At 49.2% G+C, this 25,045-nt stretch overlaps 1 protein-coding gene across 1 annotated transcript in view; it reads right to left on the bottom strand.

Annotated features, from left to right (window-relative positions):
- LOC119099630 (phosrestin-2-like) overlaps positions 1-25,045 on the bottom strand; it is an 84,907-nt gene that overhangs the window by 24,330 nt on the left and 35,532 nt on the right. Inside the window, exons 9-11 of the mRNA XM_037222698.1 lie at positions 4,013-4,277; positions 3,802-3,906; positions 2,229-2,256 (exon numbers count right to left, since the gene is read on the bottom strand). Coding sequence (XP_037078593.1) covers positions 2,229-2,256; positions 3,802-3,906; positions 4,013-4,277 — 398 coding nt within the window. The remainder of the gene's footprint in view (positions 1-2,228; positions 2,257-3,801; positions 3,907-4,012; positions 4,278-25,045) is intronic.

Genomic DNA, 25,045 nt, shown 5'->3' with positions numbered 1-25,045 from the left:
ATCGCGACGAGGAGCTGTATGGCGTACAAGTCAATAAGCGTCGTGTGCTTAGATAGGAACTGTGAATTAGATTTTAATACTTAGGCCCATGAGCAAGTCGTGATATTACGGAGGAAACGAGGAATTCAAGCGGGGAATGGACGTAGTGTAAACAAACTCTAATCAAGCTATGTATCCAGATCCCGACGAGGTATATCGGCCAAATTCGCAGCCTGCACGACTCTGCACGCAAAAGTAGGCTTGGAAAGACGGAGTTGTCAGCTGGAACCCAGTATTATTTATAGCACATTATATTATTTTCAGGGCGCGCGCAGTTCTCCATAAACCTGCCCTAAAAACGTGCATTCCCATTCATTGGTACTTGTATGACTAGCCAAATGCTTCCGGAAAGGTAGGGCAAGAAATGGCGAACTTATCTGATACGATACGTAGCTGTTTACTTGCGATGTGCACATTCCTTGATGCATGCTTGGTGAGAGAGATGATGCACATTGTGAACTATTCTTATAACATTCCGCCAATGGAAAAATCTTAATCGATAATTGGAGCCGAACATTTTGATGGGACATGTAGTTATTTGTTGGCAATGCGCAGTTTTGATAAAAAGCTGATGAAAAATAGCGTGCATGGCAGCACATTCATCATCACCATTAGCTCATTTAGAAACAACCATGAGTCTTCACGAAAAACTGGAATCGGAAGTGACTGACTCTGTGATTCGACACGTCACTGTTGTTTGCGACGCACATAGCCTGCTTGGAAGCCCGGTAAGCCATGTGAGTACACAATGCCATTGTTCATTTATTTACTTTCAAACTCAGCGAGCCGTCGATGAATCATTAGGAACACGATCGTTGTAACATTCTGCGGGCATTGTCAGAAACGGAATTGACTTCCTGATTACGGGTCTGTACGCTAACAGATTCAGTACGCATTTCAGGCACACAGGTTGAATTGTTTCGGACCGCACTTCACAGAGAAAGAGCCTGCTGCCTGTCTACGCTGTGGGCAAGTTTATTCTCTGCCTGGACTTTCGTTTCCTTATTTTAGTAGCTTAATAACGAGCTGAATAGTGCAATTACATTAATTTTACAGGTTCTAAGATGCTTTCAGTGCCAGTCAGAGCCAAAGAGTACCTCCCGGAGGCCCTTATTCGTGAATTCCACGGTTACCTAGGCTTCCTGGTTTGTTGATGACAGGACAACTTGAACACCGGGAAGTAGACAGGATGTCCGTACCGTAACCCGAATCACGTCTGGTGAGTGTAGCAGGCAAACAAAAAACACTCACTCCACGGGCTCCTGTTATTGTGTTCCTAGTCTTAACCTCACCCTCCATCCTGAACACTGAGCAACCTATGTGTCTAACAAAGACTTTGCCAGCCTCGCACTTGTATATGGTTCTGAAAGGAGCGCGGGGTACAGCACATTACTGAGTGCAGCTTTCTTTGCAAGACGGCCAGGCTACATGGGCACATAAGGACTCCTCTGGCATTGAATGAAATGGTTACTGAAGATGAATTTTGGAAACTATTGCAAAAGGTTACAAAGTGTTGCGAAGACGGGAAAATGTTGCGAACTATTACAGAATGATACACACGCAATTACCGGCCAAACAAAGCATCACCCAGCTCCAGGACGACCGCCATACTTCTGGCAAGGTCCGAGAGCAACAAAACATTTTTTTTGGGAACTTGACAAAATTGTAAAAAAGAAGATAAAACATAATGCACGGCGCGCATTCCGCTATAACGCCAGCTATACATGCGTATTTGAATGCAGGCATGCACGCAAGTTTTATGTTTGTTTGTATGTATTTACACAGCTGTACATGCTCATCCACATGCATGTATGAATGCATGCATGTATACATACATGCGTAAATGTATGTACGCATGCGTGCATGCATATTCACTATCGACAATTTGCGGTGTGCATGAGTTCTCTGGTTGGTGACGTCACATGTGTAACAAAGCGTCATTCAAACAAACTTCACACGCTTGCAGTTACTATCACTGTGAACGTCATCACAGTCAACCGCGCGAATTCTGGCTGAAATTTCGCGCGTAGGATTTGCGGGATGCAGTTCAAAAGCAAAGACCGTCATTTTTGTTTTGTCTACTCTCGATAACACTTCACGTGCTGCATTTAGAACAAAATTATAGACCTAGACCGCTACAGGTCCGTGCACCACCAAGCGTTACATCATGCCCTTCTTTTCAGACTCACTTGCAAGAGGTGGTAGAGATGAACTTCTCTGAGTGAGAACAGGGCGCAATCACCGAATCTGCCCGCGCAAGAAAAGCTTGCGAGTAAAATTCACCAGGAATTCCTGGCGAGCTGAAGTACCTCAGCGCCGAGTTCAGGCAGAGTTTGCAAATATGTGTGGCGTTTCAAGTGCGTATGTGCACCGTTTCTCAAATTGACAATTGAGAATATGGATGCGAGCATCAAAGATGTTGGAAAAGCTAACTTGTAACTGTTGGTATGCTTCAACTGAAAAGGCTGCTCTAAGTAAAACACGTCCCCAACATAACAAATGTTCTCCCTAGTACGTCATCGTTTGCTTACGTCATGAAGCGAGTTTATGACGTCCGGGTTGCTGCCAGATAAGGCGTGTCAGAATGGCCACAAGCGGACAGCACTCAATTGTCGCATACCGAGCGTTGATCATCATGATGTTGGCGTCTGTGCATTCAAGCTTATCTTCTTAGCAAGGTGCGTGTATTTTGGTGTTATCTCATGGTGTTGTGCATTTTCCGTGATGCTATATTTTTCTACTTGCATTTACATTATCGGTTACAGCGCTTTTCTGCCATTCGATTCTCAGCCCCACGTCCGCCAAAATTCGTAAAACCACCTGCGTTGGTGTGTATCACAACACGTGGTTCACGATCTCGAAGCATGCAATAGCGGCTTAAAATGGTTGTTAACCAACCGCTGTCTGCCAGCGAGACGACTCATGCTGTTGTCACCTATAGACACGGATATTGAGATGGCGAAATTAATTGTTGACCCTCGAGCACAATATGGCCACGTGCGAGGGGAGCACGTGTGATGTTTTCTATGACGTCATATTATTTACGTCTGAATACGCTCAAATTACGAAGCGCAAAATAGTCGGCCGAGTCTACGGGCGCCTAGCTGGGAAACAAGAACATTTGAGATCACAAGCAGAACGTAACTGTGAACTGAAGAGAATTTTCTTGAAAATGATTATCTCAATTCAAGACCCCATACAAATGTGGAACAGCCTCTTTAATGGCGGAAGGGAGGACCTCAAAGCCCTTCCATGTGCCCGACAGTCTCCGTCGATGACCGCTGATAACGCCACCCGGGCGGAGACCCTCGCGGAAGAAGACCGAAGAACCACCGCCGATGAGATCAGCGAGCAGCTGGGCCTGTCCCATGAGACTGTCCATCGCTTCACCGCCGACGTCCTTGCGATGACGACGGCCAGTGCAGGATGGGCGGGCCTGGGCCCGGCATCCAGTGCTGCTGGACAGCGAGTCCAGCATCTTCCACAGACCACGGCGGCGGCATAGAGGACGGCGGCGTGCCCGGACTACCAGCCGTCATCAACACCTAGCTGGACCTTACGGCTCTAACGACCACCCACCTCGACTAAGTGGTCATAGCACACACACCTCAGACTGATTGGCCTGAGGAACATATACCTGACTTGACAGCCCCAACGCACGTTGAGGGCGCATCTGAACCGACGGCCCACACAAGCATGTGCCAGGCCCTGACAGCCCCCATGCATCTCCTACCTGGACTGATGGCCCTGATGAACATTTACGGGTCCTGGCCGCGCAGCTCCTGGGCGATCTCGCGCAGCGCGGTGTTCTCCAGGTGCCGGAAGCGCTGCGCCGCCTCCTCCAGCAGCGCCGCACTCTGCTCGTCCCTGGCGGACGGCTCGCCGGGTCAGCGACGGGCTACGGCGCGATTGGTGAAGCACTACAGTATTCCAGTCACCTCAAGTGGGCGTCCAGCACGGCACCTGCACTCACTTAGAGACCCTGTGCAGCATGAAAATGATCCTTTTGCTCTCGATGGTGACGTCTCTGCTCTTCTTCACCAGCCGCTCGTAGCGGTCGTGCTTGTTGTCCAGGTGGGTGGCGAACTCGCGGAACATCTGCACCACAGGCGAGCTGCTCTCAGCAGCGTCAGCTGACGCCGCCTGAGGCGTAGCCGACTCCACATGACGCCGTTCATAGTTGCCATGACGACCGCGGTGACGCGGACGACCGGAGCTCATGGTGCGCGACCGCTGGGCTGAGAACGGAGGGGCGCAGGCGTGACATGAGACGAGGGAGCGCCGTAGGGTGTGCCCAAAAATATCCTTAGACATGTTCACATACCGTCGTCAGCAGCCAAAGGACTGCCCACTGACCATGAGAAAAAATCCATGTCTCTTTTTGTGGGAAGTGCACTTCTGATGCACACACAAGGGCATGCATAAGGTCAGGGCAGACCCCCGCGCAGGCGATCACTCTCCCCTGCTGCCAATTCGTGCGCGGCAACCGGTCGAGTAAAGCGTGCAAAAGTCAGGCCTGAACCGACGACTTCTCACTGCCATCCGAATGGGCAAGAGTCAGATGCATCATCAAGATAATGGAGCAGGGACTTATGACAGCATGGAAAGCCACTGAGTTGCAACTTTGATAGTCTTCTCATGCAGTACAAGGATCACTTACCTTTCCTTGGCAATGATAGGGGAATCTTTGGGCATTTGGCTGCGCCTGGACTTCTCCAGGTTTGGCATTTACTTTTGGGCTGAAGGATGGCTAAGTGTTGTCAGGTTCGGAGACCCCAACATGCCATATGCGGGGTCTGTTTGTCACGAGAGTAACTGAGACTATCCGTGTTAGCACACCGGCTCCCAGAGCGTCGCGGGTCCTGGGCTGTCATGGGACCAACTAAAACTAAGGCACCATCCCACACACCCCTGCCACAGCTCCCCTGATTTCCCATCTTGGCCTGGTAGTCACATGAACACACTAGTGCATCCCAGCTGTCACAAGTACCCAGATGGCCATGTAGGCTTCTTGGTTTCTGGTACTTCCCTTGGTATCTTCAGGCCCTTTAGCCAATGCTGACCACACAGGAATGCCTTTTACTTTTGAAGGTATTCATGGTTGTCATGGGATCATTGGCAACAACCACCTTAGGAGCCCACTACCTTACCCCTTGCCATGCAGAGGTTCCCTCATCTTATCAAAGCTCTCTTCACTGTGGTTCTTATGGTCTTTACAGGAGCATTCAAGTGCTGATGATGCCAGATGCCTAAGAGATCCCTGCCTCATTTGATGGCCTCTTTAGGACCTTGCTAACAATCATGTAACATGGTGAGGTAAGCCATTAAAAACATTTGCCCCAATTGCACTATTTGCAATGCCCCTTCAACAGCAGCTAAAATCATGGATTGTTTTTTGGATAACTATCAATATGATGTTAGTTCCCAAGCAACAAAAGGAAACAAATTGTATGTGGAACCACCATACCAATGCCCTCCCCCCCCCAGTCTGGATTACCATAAACAACATTTGATTCCAGGCCTCATGTTGTCTGTCACCAGGAGGGGTACTAAGACTGCACACTGAGGTCTCCAACAACATCCTGTGATAGCATAAAACCATATTTCCCTTAAACCATGCATGGTAGCCTCACTGAGATCATATTGGATATTGCTTAGAGCAAATTATGATAACATGTGAGTGTGCCTTGGCATGCATGATGTACATATTGCCCAACAAAAATAAATAACAGGATGTGCAGGTATAATTGATGAATACTCATCAGCAATAAATCTGGTGATACTGACTGGATTTGAACATCATATTCATAACAAATATTCAATGACAACAATCTGAAAAAGGTACCATCATTTCAGACTAAAAATGTTGAACATATACATTTGTAAAAAACACAAAATAGAGTCTGACATACAGCTTTAAAACATGAGAAACATAAGTGCAGCACTTCCAAACATTTCTCATGTAACATTTTAGAGCAAGATGGGCAAAGCACTGATAGCATTCCATGTGGACAGGCATTTCAAATGGATAAATATTGCACGCTAAAGCAACACTCCCGAACACCAGTATGCACTTATGCAACAAGAGAAATCTACCTGAGGATTGATGCTCTGAAAATGAAATCAACTGATCCTGGAAAGAGAAAAGCACCACAAAAAAGATACTCCTTTTATCCTGGGCTTCCAGCAATGCAGCAAAACCCAATATAATGACGGAAACAATACAGCAGCTAGTTCACAAGCTTTGCCATAACCTTACAGGGGAACGCACACTGTGAAATAGGTGATGTGTCATAACCATGAGTGTAACAATGGGGTGGGGGGTGGGGGGTGAGGGTTGGGGTGGGGGGAGGGAAATGGGCATGTTTGTTCCAATTTTCACAAAGCCATCTTTTATCACTGCATGCAACTTAAAAAAACACATTTTACTGTTTTCTGATTGAAAATGTCATTGCATCATCAAATGCTCTTCTCAGGATTCTGCCACTCAAAGCACTGTGTTGGATTTTGAATTAAATTTGCTGAACAATGTTAAATGGCCATTCGGCCTTAGACCAGCTTAGACAAATTGTGACAGACATGACATACATAATATCACCTGCAGTCAACAAAGCTTTTCTCTCCATCAGCAGCACAGGTGCCAAGGTAAAAACCCTTCATCACACCTATCATGCCAAAATTCCTTGAAACAGGCTCTATGAGCTGAAATTGGTGGTGGCAGTGCCCTCACTCAAAGCTGTCATATCGATATTCTGCATGTGATGAAGTTGTTGCCAAGATATTGCTGCCGCACCGAGTATGTTAAGTGCGGCATGTATTTTTTGAAGTCCGACTTACACAGGTTGCAGTAAAACTAATGTCACGACGTTTTTACTCTGATCGAAACGCTCAATTAGAGCACCGCTCCACATTTAAAACTGATGGACTGATCGTCGCGAATAAACGGAATGCACATGACGGTTAATTTCCCGCTAAACCAACCTCTTTGGCTAGCCCCGCGACTCTGCTGGCCGATTTCAGCAGAGGACTTCCCGCGCTGAGAAAACTGCGGATTCGTTAGATAGCCCTGGGTTCGAGGCACAATAGTTTGCAACAGAGGCGCTAAAGGTGTATAACAGAGCACCAGTCAAGGAACGTTCAATAGGGACGTCCGTCAATACAGCAGCAAATTGATATCCAACTGCCATTTGGATATTCCGAGGCATTACGATCGCCTCCATCCTTTGGTGTGCAAGACCTTATCGACACGCTGATTCCGAAAATCACTGTCTTTGGTGTGGTATCTTGCGTAACCTCCGAGTTACAAGGCGCGTAACATCGCCAGATCGACTTTGCGGGGCGTCTCGATTGCCTCCAAATTTTGTGTGCAGGTCCTTATCAATCTCTGATTCCAAAAATCACTGTCTCTGGCGTGGGATTTTGTGAGTTACGCCACGCGTTATTACACCACGCGATAACTTCCGAGTTACACCACGCGTAAGACGCCAGTGTGATATTGCGGGGCGTCTCGACTGCCTCCAAATTTAGTGCGCAGGGTCTTCTCAACGCGCTGATTCCAAAGATCACAAAACCCCAACCCAAAGACAACGATTTTCAGTATCAGCGTATTGGGAAAGCGCTGCACCTGCAGGCGAACAAAACATCCCGCAACGTCGATCTGGCCATGCTACGCGCTTTGTTACTCGGAGGTTACACAAAATCCCATCCCAAAGACAATGATTTTCGTAATCAACGTGTTGCGAAGGCCCTGGACACCAAAATTGGAGGCAATTGAGACTCCCCGCAACGTCGATCTGGCGGTGTTACGCGCCTTATAACTCGGTAGTTACGTAAAATCGCATCCCAAAGTCAGTGGTTTTCGGAATCAGCGTGTCGAGAACGTCCTGCACACCAAATTTTGAGGCGATCGTGACGCCCCGGAACATCCATCTGGCAGTTGGACATTACTCCGCTGCTAGATTGACGGACGTTCATCTGGGGAAGGACTGAACGACCGACAAAACCTGTTGGTATGCCCTGCGCTTAATCACTGCGCACCGATCAACACCAAATTTTACCAATCGATGACACACAATCCATAACTCATCTTTTCCAGAATATGACGACTTTAGGTCAGATCAAAAGTTACAGAAAATGGGGAAAATATATTAAAATATATTGGCATATAGATAATATGCCACAATCGCAGCCGGTGAGACGTAAAGCCACAATCGCAGCCGGTGAGACATAAAGCCACAATCGCAGCCGGTGAGATGTAAAGCCACAATCGCAGCCGGTGAGACGTAAAGCCACAATCGGTATTACGGCCCGTCCGACAAACAAACCGCCTCCCGCCAAATTCGCAGACAACGCTTCCGCTCAATCACTGCATATATGTGGGAATAATAATGTAAAATCGGTTGGACGCGGAGCTCGGACACAGGTGAGCCCAGAGGCTGCCCAGCTCGACGGTCCGACCGGCATCCACAAACGTGGCGGGTCGGCGGGTCGGCAGACGGGGAAGCCCTGCCGCCAAATGAAAAACGCTGCTGCTGCTGACCGGAACGTGTTACCAATGCAATTCAATTGGTTGACCAGCTGATTCTCTGAACGGAATTAGCAGTTGCAGCATTACGAACAAGAGAGATTACGCCATTGCGCCTTGCATTCGTGGTGCTCTGTGTGGTTATCCGTCCCGAGTACCAATCTGAAAATTGCACCAGTGCAACATTCGGCCCGGGATGCCTTTTACACGCATGCCAATTGATTTTATAAATTGTTGGAAAGTATCGAGTTCCAATGAATGGTCAGCTTTGCACGTCTGTTGACCGCTGCCAGGTGTTGCTGCAAGGTTCCATATCCTACAATGGTGTAATTGCAACGTTTTTGTTCCGACATCTCACAGAGCACCTCACGGAAGGGGCACCAAGGAATCACATACAGGCCGGCCACATTACTTTTCTCACGCACCAAACATTTATACAAAATACTGGAATTCCATTTTCTATACACGTAACAAGAAAACTCAACATTCTGTGTGCATTACTCATTCATGACCGCAAACGACTTCTAAGCAGACGAATGATCAAGCTATTGAATGATCTCTTTGGAGCAGCATCACAAATAAATCATTCAGACAAGGAACAAGACACTGATAAATAGCGCAGGGATTGGTTGATTAGCATGCAGTATTATGATTTGATGTGTTGATTGCGGTACTCACATTATGTTAGGCTAATGATGTCCTCTGCAGGGCTAACTAATTGTCTGTTGTTGCCAAGACAAAACGGCAGTGAGTGTTGTCCAATGAAAAGTTTATTGTTGTTTGCATGATCCACCGTGTTTTACACCCATTCCATCGTGTCTTAGGCTCTACTTTTAAGTGCTCAAGGTGCCGACATGAAGCAAAGAGCGGAATATATAAGAGAGCCAGTCACCAGTCGTAGACTGTGCAGGTTCTGTAAGCTTCGTCTGTCTGTCGTCAAAAAGTACACACACACACACACACACACACACACACCACACACACACACACACACACACACAACACACACACACACACACACATATATATATATATATATATATATATATATATATATATAGATATATATATATATATATGTATATATATATATATATATGTGTGTGTGTGTGTGTGTGTGTGTGTGTGTGTGTGTGTGTGTGTGTGTGTGTGTGTGTGTGGTGTGTGTGTGTGGTGTGTGTGTGTGTGTGTGTGTGTGTTGTGTGTGTGTGTGTGTGTGTGTGTTGTGTGTGTGTTGTGTGTGTGTGGTGTGTGTGTGTGTGTGTGTGTGTGTGTGTGTGTGTGTGTGTGTGTGTGGTGTGTGTGTGTGTGTGTGTGTGTGTGTGGTGTTGTGTGTGTGTGTGTGTGTGTGTGTGTGTGTGTGTTGTGTTGTGTGTGTGTGGTGTGTGTGTGTGTGTGTGTGTGTGTGTGTGTGTGTGTGTGGGTGTGTGTGTGTGTGTGTGTGTGTGTGTGTGTGTGTGTGTGTGTGTGTGTGTGTGTGTGTGGTGTGTGTGTGTATACACCATTATTAACCGTTCCGTGCGATTCGAGCAGAAGCACTGGCCAGGAGAGACAAGACACCATATCGGGGTGACTGGAATCAGTAAACTCCATGGTAACTACATCTCCACGCACCTACACCGCGAAAATCCTAGAGAACTGGAAAGGCCTCTTACTTTGTGAGCTCCCTAGAGTTCGAGCCTCCTATCGACCAAAATAATCGTATTCCAGTGATTGAGTTTTGATATTCTTATGTGTGCAGTTTGCATTCGGGATCCTAGGTTACTGTGCGCAGCCCTAAAAAGCTCCATGTATTTGTTACGAATGCAAATACATGGAGCTTGTTCATTTCTCCAGACCATGGTGGGTCCTGTTGTTTGGAGGCTAGGTATTTCGGAGAACTATGAAAACATACACGTAAATTGAATGCTAAGTACCATCGAAATCAAGCACAAGCTTGATACCTAGCTTATATACGGTTAGCCGGGTAGTTGATGAGATCAGCTGATCGCTGAGGGCTAATGCAGAGCTTTTGCTTTGTCTGTCGCAAGGGAGTACAACATAGCCTGTCTTTTAAAATGCATGAAAAACGTCATGTAAAAGCACAATAACTGTCACAAATTCACTGAACAACGGAAATGCTGTGCACGACGTCGGCGGCGCGTAAAATTATGTTCGACGATCACAAGTACAAGTTCATCAGCGTAATCGGCATAGGCACAAATTCAGTCACCAGTCAGTAACACGTAGAGCCCGAATACAAATTATCAAGATTTAGGTCCCCGTCAACGACGTAGTTCCGTAGTCAGCTGACGTAGTTCGTTAACTACGTCAACGAAAGGTCCTCATAGCAAGCGAGAAGAACCCAACACCAATATGGTGAGACTCCCAAACGATCAGAAGTACCCTGGCAGGCTAACATATAAGGTTCGGACAGAGCACATAACCCTCTGAGATAAGGGAAATAACCCAGCATAAGTGTAAATAAAATAATGCCCCTGTGTGATCAAGAGTGCCCAGGCAAGTCAACAGAGCAAAGGACAAGCAAAGGGTCCTCAGCAAATAAGCTCAAAAGGGAAAGAGGCATAGACCAATGAAGGGGGCCCTTGAGCATCGAGTGCCTCGGTGCATTATCTTATATGGGCCCCAGCAATAGCACGGGGTTCCCCAAGCAAGTGGAAAGAACCCGATACCAATATGAAGGGCCCCTGAGCAGCCGAACGTACCCCGGCATATGAGGCCCCGGGAGCAGCGGCGGGGCGGGAGAGGCCGCCTACCCCGCGTGCACAGCGCTCCCCGTCGAGACCGTGCCGCCCGCCACGTCTCGGGCCGCGGCGCCGCCCGGCGCGCATGTGCCCAGTCCGCCGGTGAGCCCTGGGGCGCGACCGCGTCCAGGCCGGACACGAGGCGTCCAGGTAATTTATAGCAAGCAGTGCTCCACTGTGTGCATCCCGTGATCATGGGTGGGATGCCATGTTAACTGTGTCATCTGTTAACAAAAGAGGGATATAGCGGCAAGAGTCAAGGATGCTTTTGTGGTGTCATTTAGCGACAGGAACAGGGGCGGATCCAGGGGGGGGGGGGGGGCACGGGGCCTTGGCCCTCTCTTGGCCCTCAAAAGGAACTGTGTATCTCTGGACTTCCATGCGACCAAACACAGTTGTAGGTGAAAGTGAAGGACCTTTGAGAAGTTCAAAAAATTATTTAATGATTGGAAAAGTCGTGAACTGGAGACTTAAAGCCCCATTACATTGTCTAAGGGCCCCATGCTGTTTCCAGAGGACCTATAGGCCCACTCGCACGATGGCTCCGATTGTTAAGGAGCATTCCACGTTGCCCTTCATTTCTTTGCATTTGCTCGGAGGGCCCTGCGTTGTTGTTGGGCCCTTCCTGTTGGCGTGCCGGGGTACTCTTGTCAATCACGGGCCATTCCACGGGTTCTTTCCGTTCGCTAGAAAGGCTCTGTGAGCTATAGCCGGGGTATTCTCGGTTGCTCAGGGGCCCTTTACGTGGGTTTCGGTTAGCCTACCGTCACACTTGCGACTCATGGGCCCCCTACGTTGGTCTAGAGCGTTTCCAATTCTTTGTCACTTGCTTAGGGCCCTGCACCCTTGTCGGGGGCCATCTGATGGCCTGCTTAGGCATACTCAGCCGTTCGAGGACCCTCCACAATGGGTGTTGGGTACTTCTTTTCTGAATGGGGGGCCCTACGCTGTGGTGGGGAGGCCTATCTGATGAACTGCTCGGGCATATTCCATCGTTCGGGGGCCGTCTACATTTGGCCTTGGGCACGTGCTAATTGAATGGGGCCCTACGCCCGTGTCGGGGCCCCCTCTGTTCGCCTCCTCGGCCACGCTGGCTTGCTCGGGGCCCCGCACATTGCCTCTTAATGTTTGAATTTAGCGCCCTCTGCTCCTATCGGGGTCATCTGATAGCCTGTTCGAGTGCGCTCCATCGTTCGGGGCCATCCGCGCCAGGTTTTGGGTGCTTCTTATTTGAATGGAGGGCCGCACACTCCTGTCGGGGCCACTTTTGATAAGATGCTCGGCTCCATTTGATCGTGGGGTACCTCTACATCTGGTTTTGGGTACTTTCTTTCTGAATGGAGGGCCTTCCGCTCCTTTCGGGGGCCCTGTCTGTTAACCTGCTCTGGCGCACTCGATTATTCGGGGACCTCTTCATTTCGTGTCGTGGGTATTTCATATTTGAACGGAAGGCCCTACGCTCTTGCCGGGGCCCCATCTGTTAACATGCTCGGACACACTCGAATATCCGGGGCACTCCACATTGTGTCTTGGGCACTTCCCACCTGAATGGAGGGTTCTACGCACTTGTCGGGGGCCCCATCTGTTAGCCTCCTCAATAACACTGGATTGTTCGGGGGCTCTGTATATTGGGTCTTGGTGTTTGAGTTTACGATCCTACTCTCCTGTCGGACCATCTGATAATCTACCCGCGTGCCCTCCGTCTTTTGCGGGCCCTCCGCACTGGGTTTTGGGCACTTGGTATTTGAATAGAAGGCCCTACGGTCTTGAGGACCCTAGCATAGCAACCACAAATTTATGTATTTCCCAAAAATCTGTTTTGTGAATCAATGGCCGATAATGACGTTCATCTCTACTCCCCTGTCCTCTCCCGCTCTCCCCCGGTCACCCGGCTTGCTTCCCAGAAAAATGTCCTGAATTATACGCTGAGCCTGCCCCCCCCCCACTCTTTTTGAAACGTTCCTACGCCATGGAAACACACATACCATTGACCCACATCGTGCTCACTCACAGCGCCCGTGTAAATATTTGCAAAAGGCCTTGATTTCATGACAAACATGCATTGTTCGTGGGGCAGTGGCATAAGGCGCATTGCCGTCACGAATGTTGAAGCATTTAATGCAAGTTTTGTCGACGTAAATAAGAAAGCAACGCGTTATTGTTAACGCCAAGCGTTCGTGACAACAGCCATTGTCCACTCTTCCATGTCATTAATAAATCCACCTCCATAGAAAAATATTCGCCTCCATAATTGTGGGCGATATTACGCCTGCACCTCCTAGGCCTCAAACAGATCAGAAAGTCACATTTTGCATAGCTAGCATGGAGCAATGCCCGTTTTAAGGTGAGTGAAACATGGCCTTTATGTGGGACAAAGGCCTTCTCTTGTGAAATCTAATGCATTCCGTCTGATGCTTGATAGCTCAAGGCAGTGCCACCGCGGCACCGTAGAGCCACAAAAGGCATATCAATTCTAATACCATTTTGGAGCATACATTACGCTGTCATTACTTTGTAACATCAATACGCTCCTTTGCACTCGCAACCACCGTCGTTATGACAACGACCGCGCGCATTGCGGCTGGTGCGAATAAAAGAACGTTGTGATTGGCCTAACGGGCAAGGGCCTGTTACCGAGAAACGCGTTGATCACAATTTGCACCCGTGCGTCACATGGATCATATGATGCCTCCATTCCCAAAGCCAAAGTGTGCCTCGAAAATATCCGCTTTGGTAATGCCATAAGGGAGACATCAAAGCCGTAGCATGATGCTTCGTTCAATTTACGGGACGATAGCTTCATGTTCGCATATCGTTTTGTTTAAACAGGATGTTTGAGGCCTCCGTGGCATTTATTACACAAACTTTTTAACACATTAGTGTGCTGCAAGCATAAGAGAGCACGCACGTTGGAAAAGCAAGACAAATGAAATGTATTACTTTCATAGTGGTGGTCAGGGAGTCAAATGAGGTTTCTTCCGCAGCGTCGCCTACTTCAAATAGGAATTATGATGCATTCAGAAGGATTTTGAGAAAGCTGATATTATTGATCAGATCGTACGCGCCTGATATAACAATAAATGAAAAGTACAAAAATGGCGGGATGCTCCTTTCAAGGTATTAAAGAATCGTCACTTCAGTAAACCTGTAACATAAAGCTGGCTTGACGACATTGCATGCATGACGGAGTTGCATCTGAAGTTGCCGTTGAATTCACGGGGAAAACTGCATTGGAAGAGCATGAAGTTGATAACAAGTGAGTGCGACTGTGGCATGGAATGGGTGTCTTTCCATTTGCAATAACAATTTCAAAGCACATGAGAGGTTTACGAGCAAAGGTTTTGATCTTGTCACAAAAGCATGCAATACATAAAACGCATGGTGGATTGTCTCCTCTCATTGAAACGTCAAATGTGCTATGGGGATATATCGCTAAGAGCGCCGGCGTCACAAGGATTTGATGTGGAAAGCATGGTCTCGGATGGTTCTGCCCTTGACTCCTTCAGTACTGACACTTTTGGTGAAAACACATCACAAAGACAGCGGCACAAATAAAATGAAAACACGTGAAAATTGTTAAGCGAAGCATATTCATTTTTCAATAGGACCTTAGCAACCAGGTGCGGACACCATAAAGCCATGTGTGAGCTGACCAAAACTGTCAGGTCTGCTGCATAATCTCAAGCATAATCCGACTAAATAATAGTGAAGCACGTCTTGAATGAATATGCATGGCAATGCACTTCAGTGCCTACGAGCAAGCCGTCTTATTACGTGTCATAATGCCACGTCATATGACACGTCATAAGGACACGTCATGTTACATGACATAATGGTACGTTATCTTACGTGTCGTAATGGCCGGTTTATTGCCCACAGAAATTCCAGCTCTATTCGAGACCCTGTTGAGCTAATACGCATATGGCAGCTGGCCGTCCGGACCACGTCCGGGTCGTTGAGTGGTGTAGCCTGCGGCCAATAGCTGGGTTGGGCCTATCCCAGAGCTCGCTGACGGCCGATCCGATCCAGGCGCAGGCTTATTAATGGCCGCGGGGTTCATTGCTGACGGCCAGCCGCTCATAAATCCCTGCTTACGCCCTTCATAACCCTGCGCATGGGGACGCTCGTCGATCTCGACGGTGGCGTTCTAGCCACCGGCGGATGCGGTCAGCGTCGCATTCAACGCTCGACGCGGCCGTCCGAGCGGTGATGGTGACCAGGTGTGTATGAAGCGCGACAGCGCGGTGGCGGGAGGGACTAAATTACCGATGAAACTTATTAACAACATCGTGCTTTGTGCATAGGAGACAGATTGCTACGAAACGTTGACCATTCGATGTGCATAGTCCATAATCTATGCTTTTCAGAACATGAAGACCTTCCATCAGGTCATAGATAACCAAAAACGTTCGCAGCCACCCATTCTTTTTGGGGGGGGGAGGGGAGACTCACTATCAAGGGCCCGTTTTTCAACCACGCGTAATTCTGAGGACGAGGCGGTGTGCCCAAAATGTGCGCGAAAGGCGCATGGAAGATATTTCTCTAGAACGATGCGAGAGAGCAAAGTATTCCGATGAAGGGTACCTTTCAGACAAAATGCCTTATGGGGATTCAAACAGAGGCGCGTGGCAGTGGCATAGTGGAGACGCTCAACCCGCCCTCGACAGGCAGCAGGACGGATGAGGTAGAGTTGTTTATACACATGCTGTCGATACAAAAACAGCGTCGTGAAACTCGTTGTGGCACAGCCGCTTGAATACAAAACCATATGTTTCTGGCGCTGTGAAACAGCGGCAATGCAAATATAAGGCGAGGACTTCCGCGAAATGCACAATCGTCACTGGCACCATTTTACCGCATCACCAATATGACACCACTTACACCAGACCCGTGAGGACACTCAGCATTACCAACCACACCCCACCCGGCTCGTGAGGGAATCCGTGTCCTGATCAACTATTGGTCAGGCATCGTGTGAGCTGATCGTCGATCACTGTTTGTGCGCAGTGTCGAACACATGAAGGCCATGTAATATTATACGCTGCACACCATGCAGGCTCCAGTGTTTTTTTTTTCTTTCCATTCTGAACATCTCTGTAGCCCAATCCACCGTCCCGTTCTTACCTCTAGGGTAATGTACCATTCTTATGAACGAGACACACAACCTAGATAAATTCGCCTTGGTTTCTCAGACTGCGCGTCTGGGAAACCAGAGGTACGGGGTGCGATTCCCCGTGGTGCCTTTCCTGCCAAAGTGAGAGGCAGGCGACGCCGTAAAGCCTGAGCAGCCAAGTGCGTTGTAAATCCCCAATAACGACAATGCACCTCATTCCTGATTTGGAATCTATTTGGTGAACATTCAGAAATACTACGCAACCATCTCTTAACAAATGGTCCGGCACGCTCAGCGTCTTTAAAATAAACTCAACTTGTAACTCCCAACCCCTATTTTGAAATTGAGAAAACCTTTGCATTGCTCACCACCATAACACATAGGTCGATCAAAAAGAGCCATCTTACCTTTTATTGGACGCATTCTTCAGACTCTCATTGGCGGCGTAACAACAGCAGATGTCGATGTCATGACAGATCTGGACACCTTATTGAGCTCGTAATGAAATTCGCTTGGCTAAACCGCTTCATCCTAAATCAAACAACGATGAAACTACATTTTGGCTTACAAATGATGAATAAGTTGGTTAAGTTCATATTTGGCCTCGAATGTAACATAACCACGATGAAATACAACAACAAATTGTGCGCCTGGAGAAGTATTATAAGGTAATCTGATAGATTATACAATTCACCAGCCCATGCAAATAATTTGTGTCGTCTGCGAGTACCTGAGCTCACCTGGTCTCGGACAGACCGCAATCCCCCATCCGATTCTGCCATGGCTGTAGACCATATCTGTGCTCAGTTACTACCCGTCGATATCTGACGTCATGGACCGACCGACGCCAGTCTTCACAACATGTCGCCAGGACAGATAATGTAAAGGCTTCAGTCACTGTCAGACGACAGAGCCACGTCAACCGGACTCCACGACCGCAGGCCTATTGACAGAGCCGCAAAGCCTTCTACGCGCACACGCTGACCAGAGGCCTGCTATTGCAGCCACTCTTGCCTTGTTGGCAATGGTGATCGTTGCTGCCTACAAAGTCCAGCAAGAGGTATAAAAGCAATACCCTATATTTCGTTCTGACCACAAAACCTATGCGGCTCTGGCATTGCCACGAGATCAGCAAGGGACCTGGCCCGCGACGGGCCGGACGGAGACGGGCCCTGAGTCGTGGGAACGCTGCAGACCGTGGTCCAGTCTCACGGTTCGAACGCCGCGCCTTGGTGGCCTATCAGGAACACGCCCCCCTCATTTTCCAGCTCAACACCGCTTCGCCGCTTCAATCGACCAGACTACCGAGAACATCTTACCAGAGTCGACCCTCCAGGACGCAGCCCAGACTCACGTGTCCCAGCCACCCGAAACCTCATCCCATCCGCTAAGCTCGTGTTAAAAACAATACCAGACCAGCCAGCAGTAACACGCAAGCTACACGTCAGGATATCAGTCGAAGATTAACTCGTCGTGACCATAGTAACGGGGTTGGCCGCCGCCGCCGCCGCCGGCCCGCGAAAGCCGAGACTGGGCCTTACCGCGGCCGCGCCGCCGGCCGTCTCAGGCAGCCGGTCAACGTGCCCTCGGCGGCCAGTAAGCGCGCGCTGCTGTCGCCACCGTCCCAATGGCCCAGCCATTAGCAGTCCACTTAGACAGTCAGCTGGAGGTCAGCTGGCTCTGTCAACTGGGGACCAGCAGTCTCGGCGGACCGTGGCCGCGAGCTCAGGTGCTCAAATCAACACCGGCCGCTGCGCTGCGTTAATATCACCACCACCGCGTCACCGTCACCACCACCGCGTCACCACCACCACCGATACGTTACCATCACCAACACTGCGTCGCCATCACCACCATTGCGTCACCATCACCACCACTGTGTCGCCATTACTACCACTGCGTCACCACCACACACTGCGTCACCATCCCACCACTGCGTCACCATCACCAACACTGCGTCACCATCACCACCACTGCGTCACCCGTCACCATCACCACCACCTGCGCACCGAGGGAACCCGACGGGACAGCTGTCAGAGGAGGGCGTCGGTAGACGTGCGAGGCGACGATGCCTTGCAGTTCAGGTGTGCAGTGACACTCTCCGCCAGCCTTTACCGTAGTGATGAAGTGACACTCTCCGCCAGTCTTTACCGTAGTGATGAAGTGACACTCTCCGCCAGTCTTTACCGTAGTGATAAAGTAACCGCAGCTGCGAGCTTACCTTGAGAGGCATAACAAATGGCTACAATGGACAACTCGATGCAGCAATCATGTCGATATGGCATGCGTCAGACATTCTGGCTTCATGCCGTTTGAGCGTTGATTCGAGCATTGATGTTTCATCTATATCTTCTGGTGACAACCGAGCGGAAGTGGTTTATGGGAAAGGTGCTTTACTCGTAATCCAGCGGTGCAAGGTACGGGTCCGAGAGAAGGCGTTTGAGCGTTGATTTCAGTATTCATGTTTCATCTACATCTTCTGGTGACAACCGAGCGCGCGTGGTTTATGGGAAAGGTGCTTTACTCGTAATCCAGCGGTGCAAGGTACGAGTCCGAGAGAAGGCGCATTGTCTGGCCCGGCTGAAATGGAAAACGCCAGCTGGAAGCTGGCCGACAAGGTCGGACGCAGGCCCGGGACGGCCGTGTCGCAGCATTGTACGGCACGTGAAATCCTCCACATTCGTGCCTAACGACAGGGTGAAGGCAAAATAACCCGCTGAACTTGACAGCATGGCTTGGGTGGTAGGTGCCGGGGAATATGCAACGACCTATGATTAGCAGGCACTTTGAGCTCAAAGATAACCATGCAAACCGTTCAAAATGCATTTAAAAAAGCTTCATGAAACGCGAGCACACCAGCTCTGCGCAACGCCACCCCTGTAACCGATTCTGGGCCGCCAACTAGTCCGCGCTTACCGCGGGCGCAGCAGGCGTTATCAAGCACAGCAAGCGTCACAGTCTGCCTCATAGTCTGGCCACAGAGCTGTTTTGAAAGCGCAGTCAAAAGCAGGCGGCGTCACAAAGAAGTGTGACGTGTAAAACATAACCTGGGCTGACCAGATTGAGAGTCAAGACTGTTTGTTCGTCACAATGCGAGACAGACCCAAGGTTCAATCGTCCGTTTAAATCGCTTTAAGTATTTCGGCATCCAATAAATTTATAATCATGAACCATGGCTAACGTCTGCAAATAACGTCTAAAAAAAGAAACTACGACAAACAAGTTTAAATCTGCAAATCAGACAAAAATCATTTGCGTGTTAAGCATAATACATGTGACCAAAATTCCTTGACCACCTTTTCTCTAAATGACTGCCCAGCCTGGCTAGACGGGCGATGGAGAAGAAACCAAGTTATGTATGCTTTGGCGATAGCTGTCGTAAAGCATGACGTGCTCAGTCAAAGCATCAGTTAGGTAGATGCGGAATTTATGGCCCCGGGCTCTGTACTCGTGTTCGACACGGATATAAAATACCCGTGCAAATAGAGCATAACAAGTTTTACGGTGGAGTGGGACGAGCTATGCACGTTGCTTATGGCATTTGAGCATCCGCTGTCATCGATTTATATCGTGTATATACATCCGTGTATATCGTATTAATATGGCGTTACAGCCAGTCTATGCTGCAACTTTGACTGTTTTATCTCCATTGACCAATAATAGATAACGAACATTTAGACAACTGTGATTTTAGGGCATAATATAATTCCTGGAAGCCTCAAAAGTCTCAAGGTCATAAAGCAAACACTAAGGAGCATATAGCACTTCTGGGAAACTAGCCATTCAAACCACATCAATCCATACCTCTATAGATGGTAACCGATAGATGTCAAGTGAACTATAGTTCGCCGGAGAAAAACGATGACACGTTGGTTTTAACGACGGAATTTGATTCACATACTCCATTTATACTCCATATTCCATTTCCCTTGCAAGCTATTCTCAGCGCATAACCATGCAGGTCTCGCATCAGCCAGTTTCTGGGATTGCTTTTACTGATTGGTTGAATCACTGCTCCAGCCTCTCGCGCGATAAAGTATTCGTTTCTCATTGGTTAGCTACTATGCAGTATCACCGTCCTGATACCTTTGTCCGTCCTGATAGCTCAGTTTGTGAAAGCACCTGCCTTCCGATCCACCTACCCGTGGCAGGGTGGGTTCGAGTCGCTTTAGGCGCTTGCTATTTGCCCGTTACAGCTATGGCTCGAGGCAGGTGGCAGCGGTCACGCTAAAGCTCAGGTGACGTCAGAAGGCAAGATGGAGCGTGCCGAGCACTGCGACACGTTAAACTTCCGCTGTCCAAATTCTGCCGTCAACCTAGAATCGCGCGATCTGATCGCAGGTATCAGGGCTCACACAACAAGCACTGCTCAGCGTGAGCTCTTATCCTAGAAACCCATGCATTCAAAAGGTTTGGATTAAATCTGAATAAAGGCCTTCAAGAGATCTTTGATCATAAAATCGATATCTTTGATCTTCATAAGTATATAATCCATTTTGTCTGTTGAGAGGGGGAGATAGGAGACCTTTGAGAGGGAAGTGGGTCAAACTCATAGGCAAGGCTTTTTTATTTGAACTTGGGGTAAGCCATTTTTCTGCCCTCAACATATTTCGCGAAGCTACACTCCTAGAACTGGTGCTGGATGTACGTGTGAATGCCTCTGTGTGAAGTGGATGCTAGTAGGGTGTTTGGGTGGGATGATGGAAAAAGAAGTTTTTTGCTTCCAAGCTTTATCTTCGATTGATTTACTAGGCGGGCCAGCACCAGCCAGAATGTATTAGTATGCTATCCCGCCGGGAAGTTAACAAGATTCTGCGTAGTTGGACTGGTCACCTTTTTGAGGTGATGCGGGGTTATAGGGACACAACTTCCTAAACAGTTTTGTTGATGGCGTACGAAAGTTGTATGAGTGATGGAGAATGAGACCCAGGAGAAATTTTCGACTCCCTCTTCTCCCTTAGCATTGAAGTTGACATACCATTGGGGCTGGGAGATTCAACATTGGGGTGCCAAAGCCCACTCAAAGAGACGATGCTGCAATCTCGGCAGACTTATGACCCATGACATCCTCCCCCGAGGTCATACCGATGTTTGATTACTGCGCTTGTGACTGCGCTTGATTCAGCACAATCTTCTGTGCCTATTCGACGAGCAAAGTGCCGTTTACGGCAGAACATCCGTCATAACCTCGACTCGATCTTAGTTATTGAGGTTGATCCTAACCTAGAGAGTTAGTGGTTGCCTCAGGTGGCCAAGGCTACCCATGCCAACTTCCGTGCACCAGTCCTGCATGTGGGAGATACGCCTGGTCGCGCAGCGCGGGCCCGCATAGTGATTGCTAGAGATTGTCTATTCTGACCCGCCAGCTAACTGGGTGCATTGGCGGCAGCCTGCGCTAGAGTTATGGCTTTGTCCGGAAAAGCTGACAATGCCGAGGCTGGTGGACTGGAGTTAATCTTGATTTCAAGAGCTGCAAACGCCGCTGTCGACTACAGCAGGCTGGCGCCATCAATTGCGCGTGCACCACCCAGAAATGCTTTCCAGATCAAACCGAGCGGCGCCGGCCGCTCTTCTAATTGCGCGTATTCTACCCAGAAATGCTTTCCAGATCAAACGGAACGGCGCCGGTCGCTCTTCTGTGGTAACCGATCGGCGGAGCCTGCGAGGCTGGGTTTCAAAAGCAGAGGTGACGCTCTACATCAGCCCGTTCGCTTCAAAGAGCATAGCGTGACCGTTTCAGCTTAACTCATTGGTGCCTCCATTGTCCCGTGGGAAACATGCCAGACCCGTCGTCCGGAAGCCCGTTGCCTCTGGACGTGAGCCTGGGTTAAAAACCCCGGAAAGGGTTCGTTGCTTAGGCTGGCTGGCCTAGAAAGGTCAACTGAAAACTGACCAACGGGAGTCAGCCCAGTTCCAGGCTGGCCGTGCCACAGCATTGTGCGGCAGGTCAGCTGTCCGCGTTCCTGTCCGGGGAAAATGAGAAGGCAGCGTTTTGCGTGAAGTGCGGGGACACACCAGGGCGGGTGAGCTCATTATATATGCAGCGCGCTTTGCTTAACAAGTACTCCGAACGTGGAGATGCCTATAGAAGTAAATCGAGACTTTTATAATATATCTAAAAGCTGTCTTCTTTGTCCTGGTCAGCCCCTGATTATATGTATAAGTCAGTCTCAGTCATTATGCTGTTCGGAGTTTATAGTTCATGTACTTTTTTGTCCGGAGTTCATGTTTCTGACTTCTTTCTCTCTTTCCATTCTATGTCTTTTGACGATTTATTTTTGATTTCGGCCCTTCTGACATCCTCTGAAGGCTCTAGCTTTTCATGATGTGACTCAATTCTAACGTCCCCCAACCTGTCCAGCTGTTCACGAGGCTGTTCATGTTTCAGTGGTGTTCATGTTTCAGTGGTGTTCATGTTTCAGCGGTGTTCATGTTTCAGTGGTGTTCATGTTTCAACGGTGTTCATGTTTCAGTATGCTCGCCCCTCGGCATCCGCAACTCTCCCTCCGTTTATCGGACTGTCGATGGCAGACCGACAAGCTCCTGACCTTTAATCGAGCAGATGTACATGAATACTACAGTGTGTCATCGAGCGGGTGAATCACTTCAAGTAAGAATCAAGTAAGGCAAAGTTTTTCTGTGACCCATGGATTAATAATTTGATGTCTGTCGCACCACACCAATGGTGATATTCGTGACCCGAAAACAATTTACTTCAATGGGCCATAAAAATCGCATTCTATACCAGCACCACTTATTTTACACACTGGGGCCATCCTCCAACAAGCCTCGATCTTGTCACGTTCCACACTTCTGGTACCTGGTGGATTAACTATGAAAAGGATATCACGAAGAACACCAGCAAAACATTGTAAAACAGCGATTAAGTTGACTTTTATTAAAGAATTGCGGGTCGTCGACGCTGCCATCTGCAGTGACAACGGTCTCACCCGGAACGAACCGTCGAAGTCATCGCCACCTCCTACCGTGTACGGGGCTGTGTCAGAATCCGAGGTCTCGGCCGGTTCGCCCGCGCTGAAACCACTTGGTTCCGGAGCAGGGTCGAGTTCAGCATTAGCAGCCGGCAGGGAGGGCGACTCAGGTTCAGCAGCAGGCACTGCATCTCTGACGGTCAAGCCCGTGACACCGCTCTGATAGTTGACAGCTACGCTGGCTCGAACCGGGCCGTTGCTGGTATCATCAACGCCCTCCATCAAGACAGCAGAGACAAACTGGCTGCTTTAAATTAAATACCGTAGATCCTAAGAAGATCTGGCGCGCAAGAGACAGCGAGAAAGGAGAGGGCACATCAAAATACTGAAGCAGTCCATGAGTCAAGTTGACCATCCCCTACGTAGACGGCCGCGAAGACAGGACCTACATGAGCCACACACAGCCGCACGAATACCGTCGAAAAAACGCGTGGTTATCATCGCTGAGCTAGGCGGCCGCTACGTGACTCACTCCACGTCCGAGCCCGGCCTCGCTCTGTACTTGCTCGACGAGCTACACTGCGTGAGCCTGCAGTGCGACGGTCACGCCAGGGTGTTCGGCTGCGATGGCATGGCCGTCAACACCGCGACGACAAGCGGCGTGTTCCGGCTGTTTGAGCTTGCCACCGAGTCACCCGTACACTGGTTCATCTACAAGCTGCACGTCAACGAGCTGAACCTCCCCCATTTGCTGCTGAGCCTGGACGGCACGACCATGTCACCGAAATTTTCCTGGACTCATCGGCGCTGCAGAGGTCATGGGAGAGGAGCGTTGTGTCATTCGAGCCCATACCGCGGCACGTGCCAAACCTGCCGGTCGACCTGATCCAGCAGCTGAGCACCGGCTAGCAGGTGCTGCGCCTGCTGGCCTCCGGCGTTCAAAAGGGCTCCGTCCGAACTGCGACAGCCCGGCGGCCAGTCGGACCACTGAACCATCCAAAGTAAATATGAAAACGCATTATCTTCGAGTTAATAGCGGTGAATGTTTAAACTTTATCACCTATCACTGGGCATTTCATGGGCTCACTAGTGAGCATTTACTCATTATCATGCGTTGTGTCATAGTATGTGGAATCATTCACTTGTTGATTCATGTTTTCTAGTATGTTTACTGATTGGTATTCCGTTACCTTTACGGACTGAAAGATCAGCATAATTACATACCTTTAAGAGGCTCAATAATTTTTGCATGATCTAATGCTTAGGTCGTAACGAATATCTACCGAGACCTTCAGCCCCGCTCTCAAGGACCTCGTCCAGTACGAGGTTGGCTGGTCACTACGTGCCAGTACGGTCCCCCATCCGGCAGAACAGCAGCTGCGACTTTGGCTCGCGCATCACGTTCCGGAGCATCGCCCTTCTCCGCGAGCTGCCGCAGCACACACAGGCCACAGTTCAGCCAGCCTTCCAGCGCAGCGGGTACTAGACCTGTCGGGAACAGCTGCTGCTGGACACGATGGGGACGAGAACCGTGCGGTCCGCGGACAGGCGGCTCCGATCGTCGCGCCGTGTGTGATCAGCAAACCGAGGGTCTTCTTCAGTCTAGACTTCTCGCCATCCCAGCGATAAACTTCGGGGGCGTGGGGAACACCAAACTGATCTGGCGCAAACCACACAGTCTCCACTGCGAAGC

The sequence above is a fragment of the Pollicipes pollicipes genome, unplaced genomic scaffold (assembly GCF_011947565.3).
Source record: "Pollicipes pollicipes isolate AB1234 unplaced genomic scaffold, Ppol_2.1 Scaffold_4751;HRSCAF=5608_pilon_pilon_pilon, whole genome shotgun sequence".
Taxonomy (NCBI): Eukaryota; Metazoa; Arthropoda; class Thecostraca; order Pollicipedomorpha; family Pollicipedidae; genus Pollicipes; species Pollicipes pollicipes.
Note: the sequence above shows the minus strand (reverse complement) of the source record. Positions and strands in the feature narration are given on the sequence as shown.